The sequence below is a fragment of the Lipotes vexillifer genome, unplaced genomic scaffold, assembly GCF_000442215.2.
Source record: "Lipotes vexillifer unplaced genomic scaffold, Lipotes_vexillifer_v1.1 scaffold1654, whole genome shotgun sequence".
In the NCBI taxonomy this organism is placed as follows: domain Eukaryota; kingdom Metazoa; phylum Chordata; class Mammalia; order Artiodactyla; family Lipotidae; genus Lipotes; species Lipotes vexillifer.
The window spans coordinates 568,512-577,467 of NW_006794528.1; the positions used below are offsets into that span (position 1 = coordinate 568,512).

General features: G+C 41.1%; 1 protein-coding gene across 1 annotated transcript in view; it reads right to left on the reverse strand.

The window, feature by feature from the left end:
- Positions 1-8,956, reverse strand: part of HERC1 (HECT and RLD domain containing E3 ubiquitin protein ligase family member 1) — a 176,625-nt gene that overhangs the window by 115,782 nt on the left and 51,887 nt on the right. The window contains exons 19-21 of the mRNA XM_007467211.1: positions 3,099-3,213; positions 2,890-3,010; positions 915-1,086 (exon numbers count right to left, since the gene is read on the reverse strand). Coding sequence (XP_007467273.1) covers positions 915-1,086; positions 2,890-3,010; positions 3,099-3,213 — 408 coding nt within the window. The remainder of the gene's footprint in view (positions 1-914; positions 1,087-2,889; positions 3,011-3,098; positions 3,214-8,956) is intronic.

An 8,956-nucleotide genomic window follows, 5' to 3' on the forward strand; every position in this document is an offset into this window, starting at 1 on the left:
CACAATGATTTATATTTATATATATATATATATATAAAATTATTCTCCACCTCCTCATCTCCAATCCCCTCTTCTCCATTTAAACCTTATATTTCTCCTCTTGTTTTAATGGGTTTTGGCCTTGTTTTGAGTCACCTCAAAATCATTTTTAGAAGTATGCACAAACAGATAAATTGATAATAAAGTAAGCGTCAAATTGACTGAAATATATATATAATCTCAATACCAAATGCATAGTTGGCCAAAATGTTTTAGGCTACAGAAGTAAATATACACTTTAACTTGAAACAGCCAGATCACTCAAAAGATAACAAATGTTTCAAAGCTTCCATATTTCTCTTTAAACATCTAAATGATTACATTTTATAACTATCTGTAGCCTTGTAATAAAAAAGTATGAAAAATGTCATTCACCAGCCAATAATATTCTCATGTATATTCTTGCCCTCTACTGAAAACAGCAGTGCAGTCAGTGGGGGAAGTTTATAATTTAAAAAGTTCTACATATGGAAAATAATTGGGCTCTCCTAATAGGCTTAGAAAGGGGCTCTCTTCCACACCACCCAGAAGCCAGCCAGGTGAATGGACAACTTGGTACCCTCCAGAGAACATGCTTTGAATGTCCCTATCCAATGACTCATGGGCATCACTTCATGAGACTCAGGGCAACAGGTACTGTTTCCAAAAGCCTGCTTCCAGAGCTTTTCAGCCCAAAACATGCAGTCCAACATCTGCTTCAGAACGGAACTAGCAGCTGTAAGAACTGAAATATAGCTAATCAGATCATCAGGAGAATATCACATCTCTTTAGAAAAACTGTAAGGAAATGTTTTTGCCTCGCTCTTCTACAGTCAGTTTCCCTACCAAAAAGAAGGCCGCAGTGTGTATCTGTAAAGCAAGACGGATATACTCACTGCCAGCTGTCATCACTTCGTGTTCCCGTTCTTCCTCCTCATCCCCCGGCTCTGGATGCCCCTCTTCCCTATCTCGCTCAGCCTGTTCTTCCATTTCAGCTTCTTCATCAATGGTCCGGGTAAATGAATGCTCCTGAGGATCAACATCTGCAGAGTCTTGGTTTTCCGAGATCTTAAAGAAATGATCAGAGCTACACTGAACATATATATTTTTTAATTTTGAAAAATATCATTAAAACCTTGACTTTTTTATCATGGAAAATAATGCTAAGAGCAGTAATAACACATGAATTTTACCACAAAAACAAAAGATATAGTGCAGAAATCTGAAAAGATTAGAAAGAATGTATGTACACAAAATATACAGAAACATCTATGCTCTCTTCCTCAATATTTTGATTAAAATGTTATGCTGTAAACTGACTCATACATATTGCTGTTCTGCTGTAAACTGCTAATTTAAAATGAGTTGAGTATGATACCAAGCATAAAAGGTAAAGACCATGAAATGTGATTCCATTCAGTCTCCCTCAAGCTGTGTATGTTATTGTTACTCTGTATAAATGTTTAATAATGCTAATTTAAAACAAAACAGTATTTTTTAACCTTTTTTTGGTGAAAAACTTTAAGTTCTACCCTCTTAGCAAATTTCAATTATACAAACAGTATTGTTTTTAATTATTTTCTTTACTTTGTTTGTCCCTGAGGAAACCAAAAATTAGAAATCTGGTAAGGACAATGTTAATTTTATTTCCCATGGTGGTTATGCTACCTCGCAGTCATCTAAAGAAAAGAGTCCTTACAACAGGGGTGAAGAGAGTCACAAACATCCCACATATTTCAATATAAAGCACAAGTAAAATTTTTTAATGATATCCTCAGATGTACAATAAAAATTATTTTGTGATTCATGATTGGATGGGGATACTGAGCAGTCAGTCAGACTCACAAAATACATAAGTCATGTATCTCCACAATATGTAAGTTTCAAATTTGAGACTCAACAAAATGGCTAATTAGTATATTTCATGGGCTTTCAAGGTCACTAACAAATAGTCGGATCCACAAATATTAAATCAGTGCATGCCAAAAGAATACTATATTACAAATGTAGAGATAAAGTTTGGTTTTTAAAATCTAAGATCTAAAAAATGGAGTGCAAAGCATCTAACATATGACGTTTCAAAGTAAGCACTTTTGAAGGTGAGGTATCAGGCTATACTCATAATTATAGGATCATGCTATCAGGATTACCAAGCACTTTAGAAATCATCTCATTTTTGTTGCAAGAATTACTTCTGGAACATCCTTAATTATTAAGTTTTCAATCTTTACCTCCAGCAGTGGGCAACTCTAATCATTAGAAGGCTTTTTTCCTTACATTCAGCTAACAATGATTCTCCATTCAGTTGTTACCCTTTGGTCCTACCTGTGCCCTCTGGAACAACAGGGAACACATTTATTTCCTCTCCTACATGGAAGTCCTTTAAATATCTTTAAGGCACCTATCATGCGACTCCCCCTTGCTTTCATTCTCTAAGCTAAACATTTTTGACACTTTCCAGTTCTTGTATAAGATGATTTTCAGACCTTTAACCAATCTAAGTTTGCTAATATCCCTCGTAAGTTATGGCACCCCAAATCAAATAGGATAATTCAAACGTGATCTGATGAGTGTAAAACAAAGGAATAATATTTCATATGATTTGGACAATTCAATTTGTTGTTAATTACCTATATGGCCTAAAAATATATAAACTTCCTTAGCAGCCATATCACACTTGATAAATGGGTGGTTAAATAAACCCCCTATCTTCTACTCATCCAATTATTTTCACTAGAAAAAGAACTACTCAATATTTATTGAACATCTGCAATAATTAAGCCACATTTTTTTCCCCTCACATACACCAATATGGAGCTATCTCTCACAGCTTGCAGAAAAACATAGAAATTAACTGATTTCCAACTTTACCCATCTGTCTCTTGATGATGACCTGGTCTGAATAAGTTCAAGGTTCTTGCAAGCAAGTAAACGACTTCGAACTTTGTACACACAACGGTACACTTCTGATAAGCTTTTACCAGGTTGATATCTAAATAAAGAACCAAAATAGAAAAGTTACTTAATTTCTGTCATCATGAGAGCAAATATTTGTCTGAGGATAGTTTTAAGTTACTTGCCGGCTTTCTCCACATGCTTGACTGAGTAAATTTGTGTGCTTCAGAAGAGCTGCAAGAACAAATCTAGATACAGTGTCCAAGAGTGACTCATTACTTAAAGTTGCACTGTCCCAATCTGAAAATAAAAATGATACACTGACATTTCACAGAAAACAGTTCAGAGGTAATTTTAATAGCTTTAGTAATCTAACACCTGAATTTTAACGTTTTCCTAAGCAGTTATTTAACAAACGCACCTACTAGATCCTGCATACTGTGCTAGGAACACAGCAGTGAACAAAACTAAGTCCCAGATCTCACAGAGCTTATATTCTAGTTGCGGTGGGGGAGGGGTATGAGGAGACAATAAATAAAAACATTAATATGACAGATAAATGCTATGCAGAAAAATAAAGCAGGGTGAGGAGAACAGGGAATACTGTACTGTGTGGGTTTACTATTTTTTATAGGCTGGTTTGGGAAGCTCTCCAATAAGGCTACAATCAAGCAGAGAGATCTAGATGAGGGAGGGAAAGAAGCCACACAAACAGTGTCCTGTGAAAAAAACTGTGTAGAGGCCCTGCCTGAGTTCAAGGAGCACAGAGCAGCTAGAGCAAAATGTGCATGCACGAGAGTGGTAGGAGACATTAGAAAGCTGTCTAGGGTCCAGATCACATAGGGCCTTGCAGGCCATTGCAAATCCTCTAGGTTTTACACTGAGGGAAATGAGAAGGACCATTAGAAACTGTGAACAGAGGTACGGGATGATGTGATCTGTGTTTTAAAAGGCTCACTCTAACTGCTGAGTGCAGAATTTACTATAGGAACAGCAACAGCAGAAGTAATTATTATAGTAATTCAGGTAAGAAATGATGGTGGCTCAGACCAAAGTAGTAGCAGTGGGGTTACTAAGAAGTGGTTAGACTCCAGATGTATTCTGAAGGTAGAGTTGAAGAAATTTGTTGATGGATCAGATGTGAACATGAGAGCAGACAAGGATGACTATAATGTATTTAGAATGCAGTCGGCTTTTACTGAGAGAAGATCACAAGGACACTTTGGGAGGATAGGTATCTATAATCAGAAGTCTGATTCTGAATACTATGTATTAGACACCCTAGTAGAGATATTGAGTAAACTAGTCAAGTACGTATATATGTGGTATTTGAAGCCATCAGATACTGTGAATACATGTATATTTAGGTGGGTAAGAAATGAAATAACATTTGGACAGAGATGAGTATGTGCAATTGAAAACCCAAATCACAGCATTAGATGATGAAAACTAGTCAGCTGCTTTCTTTAATTCCATGTTAGCACACCAGTTCTACACTTCAAAAATGAAATACATTCAGTAGATTCCAAATGGGGATGGGAGGTTTACGGTCTACTCCCAGAATGTCTGCTAGACTCTGTTAATTTGACAGATTTACCATGCTACTTAAAAGCAAAACCAAGAACGGAGCCCGCGTTTCCGCAGAGCTGGAACTCCCGGAGCTCGGGGTCTCTTTCCTCCGCCGTCACGGAACTGCCCCGGAGCCCGAGGGAAGGACGGCCTCACTGAGGCTGCCGGCTCTGGAGTGGCCCCTGCGGCCGAAGCCGTGACAGTCGTGGGGACGGCAGGCCGGGAAGATGGCGGAAGAGTAAGACGAGGAGATCACCTTCCTCCCCACAGATACACCAGAAATACATCTACACGTGGAACAACTCCTACAGAACACCTACTGAACGCTGGCAGAAGACCTCAGACCTCCCAAAAGGCAAGAAACCCCCCCACGTACCTGGGTAGGGCAAAAGAAAAAATAAACAGAGACAAAAGGATAGGGACGGGACTTGCACCAGTGGGAGGGAGCCGTGAAGGAGGAAAGGTTTCCAGACACGAGGAAGCCCCTTCGCGGGCGGAGACTGCGGGTGGCGGAGAGTGAAAGCTTCGGAGCCGCGGAGGCGAGCGCAGCAACAGGGGAGCGGGGGGCAAAGCGGAGAGATTCCCGCACAGAGGATCGGGGCCGACCGGCACTCACGAGCCCGAGAGGCTTGTCTGCTCCCCCGCCGGGGCGGGCGGGGCTGGGAGCTGAGGCTCCGGCTTCGGTCGGAGCCAGGGAGAGAACTGGGGTTGGCGGCGTGAACGCAGCCTGAAGGGGTTAGTGCACCACGGCTGGCCGGGAGGGAGTCCGGGGAAAAGTCTGGACCTGCCGAAGGGGCAAGAGACTTTTTCTTCCCTCTTTGTTTCCTGGTGCGCGAGGAGAGGGGATTAAGAGCGCTGCTTAAAGGAGCTCCAGAGACGGGCGCAAGCTGCGGCTAAAAGCGCGGACCCCAGAGACAGACATGACACGCTAAGGCTGCTGCTGCCGCCACCAAGAAGCCTGTGAGCGAGCACAGGTCACTATCCACACCCCCATTCCGAGGAGCCCGTGCAACCCGCCACTGCCAGGGTCCCGGGATACAGGGACAACTCCCCCGGGAGAATACACGGCACGCCTCAGGCTGGTGCAACGTCACACCGGCCTCTGCCGCCGTGCCCCCCCCCCCACTCTCCACACCCCACTTCCGGGGAGCCTGTGCAGCCCACCACTGCCAGGGTCCCGGGATCCAGGTACAACTCCCCCGGGAGAACGCATGGCGCGCCTCAGGCTGGTGCAACGTCACGCCTGCTTCTGCCACCGCAGGCTCACCCTGTACTCCGTGACCCTCTCTACCCCCGGCCTGAGTGAGCCAGAGCCTCCGAAGCAGCTGCTCCTTTAACCCCGTCCTGTCTGAGCGAAGAACAGACGCCCTCAGGCGACCTACACGCAGAAGCCGGGCCAAATCCAAAGCTGAGCCCCTGGGAGCTGTGAGAACAAAGAGAAAGGGAAATCTCTCCCAGCAGCCTCAGAAGCAGCGGATTAAAGCTCCACAATCAACTTGATGTACCCTGCATCTGTGGAATACATGAATAGACAACGAATCATCCCAAACTAAGGAGGTGGACTTTGAGAGCAAGATTTATGATTTTTTCCCCTTTTTCTCTTTTTGAGTGTGTATGCTTCTGTGTGAGATTTTGTCTGTATAGCTTTGCTTCCACCATTTGTCTGAGGGTTCTATCCGTCCGTTTTTTTGTTTTTTAATTTTTTTCTTAATAATTACTTTTTATTTTAATAATTTTATTTTACTTTATCTTCGTTCTTTCTTTCCTTCCTTCCTTCCCTTCTTTAGACAACGAATCATCCCAAATTGAGGAGGTGGACTTTGAGAGCAAGATTTATGATTTTTTACCCTTTTCCTCTTTTTGTGAGTGTGTATGTGTATGCTTCTATGTGAGATTTTGTCTATAGCTTTGCTTCCACCATGTGTCCTAGGGCTCTATCCGTCCGTTTTTTTTTCTCTTCATAATTATTTTTTTATTTTAATAACTTTATTATATTTCATCTTAATTTTACTTTATCTTTCTTTTCTTCCTTCCTTCACTCCTTCCTCCCTGCCTCCCTCCTTTCTTTCTTTCCTTCCTCCCTCCCACCCTCCCTCCCGCCCTCCCTCCTTTCTTTCTTTTTCTTTCTTCCTTCCTTCCTTCCTTCCTTTCTTTCTTTCTTCTACTAATTCTTTCTTTATACTTTTTCTCCCTTTCATTCTGAGCCATGTGGATGAAAGGCTCTTGGTGCTGCAGCCAGGAGTCAGTGCTGTGCCTCTGAGGTGGGAGAGCCAATTTCAGGACACTGGTCCACGAGAGATCTACCAGCTCCACATAATATCAAATGGCAAAAATCTCCCAGAGATCTCCATCTCAACACCAAGACCCAGCTCCACTCAACGACCAGCAAGCTAGTGCTGGACATCCTATGCCAAACAACTAGCAAGACAGGAGCACAGCCCCATCTATTAGCAGAGAGGCTGCCTAAAATCATAATAAGGCTACAGACACCCCAAAACACACCACCAGACGTGGACCCTGCCCACCAGCAAGACAAGATCCAGCCTCATCCACCAGAACACAGGCACTAGTCCCCTCCACCATGAAGCCTACACAACCCACTGAAACAACCTTAGCCACTGGGGACAGACACCAAGAACAATGGGGACTATGAACCTGCAGCCTGCAAAAAGGAGACCAAAACACAGTAAGATAAGCAAAATGAGAAGACAGAAAAACACACAGCAGATGAAGGAGCAAGATAAAAACCCAGCAGACCTAACGAATGAAGAGGAAATAGGCAGTCTACCTGAAAAAGAATTCAGAATAATGACAGTGAAGATGATCCAAAATCTTGGAAATAGAATAGACAAAATGCAAGAAACATTTAACAAGGAACTAAAAGAACTAAAGATGAAAAAAACGATGAACAACACAATAAATGAAATGAAAAATAGTCTAGATGGGATCAATAGCAGAATAACTGAGGCAGAAGAAAGGATAAGTGACCTAGAAGATAAAATAGTGGAAATAACTACTGCAGAGCAGAATAAAGAAAACAGAATGAAAAGAACTGAGGACAGTCTCAGAGACCTCTGCAACAACATTAAACGCACCAACATTCGAATTATAGGGGTTCCAGAAGAAGAAGAGAAAAAGAAAGGGACTGAGAAAATATTTGAAGAGATTATAGTTGAAAACTTCCCTAATATGGGAAAGGAACTACTTAATCAAGTCCAGGAAGCACAGAGAGTCCCATACAGGATAAATCCAAGGAGAAATACAGCAAGACACATTAATCAAACTGTCAAAAATTAAATACAAAGAAAACATATTAAAAGCAGCAAGGAAAAAACAACAAATAACACACAAAGGAATCCCCATAAGATTAACAACTGATCTTTCAGCAGAAACTCTGCAAGCCAGAAGGGACAGGTAGGACATATTTAAAGTGATGAAGGAGAAAAACCTGCAACCAAGATTACTCTACCCAGCAAGGATCTCATTCAGATTTGATAGAGAAATTAAAACCTTTACAGACAAGCAAAAGCTGAGAGTTCAGCACCAACAAACCAGGTCTACAACAACTGCCAAAGGAACTTCTCTAGGCAAGAAACACAAGAGAAGGAAAAGACCGACAATAACGAACCCAAAACAATTAAGAAAATGGGAATAGGAACATACATATCGATAATTACCTTAAATGTAAATGGATTAAATGCTCCCGCCAAAAGACACAGATTGGCTGAATTGATACAAAAACAAGACCCATATATTTGCTGTCTACAAGAGACCCACTTCAGACCTAGAGACACATACAGACTAAAAGTAAGAGGATGGAAAAAGATATTTCATGCAAATGGAAACCAAAAGAAAGCTGGAGTAGCAATTCTCATATCAGACAAAATAGGCTTTAAAATAAAGACTATTAGAAGAGACAAAGGACACTACGCAATGATCAAGGGATCGACCCAAGAAGATATAACAATTATAAATATTTATGAACCCAACATAGGAGCACCTCAATACATAAGGCAAATACTAACAGCCATAAAAGGGGAAATCGACAGTAACACATACATAGTAGGGGACTTTAACACCTCATTTTCACCAATGGACAGATCATCCAAATGAAAATAAATAAGGAAACACAAGCTTTAAATGATACATTAAACAAGATGGACTTAATTGATATTTATAGGACATTCCATCCAAAAACAAGAGAATACACATTTTTCTCAAGTGTTCATGGAACATTCTCCAGGATAGATCACATCTTGGGTCACAAATCAAGCCTTGGTCAATTTAAGAAAATTGAAATTGTATCAAGTATCTTTTCCGACCACAACGCTATGAACTAGATATCAATTACAGGAAAAGATCTGTAAAAAATACAAACACATGGAGGCTAAACAATACACTACTTAATAACGAAGTGAGAACTGAGGAAATCAAAGAGGAGATCAAAAAATTCCTAGAAACAAATGACAATGGA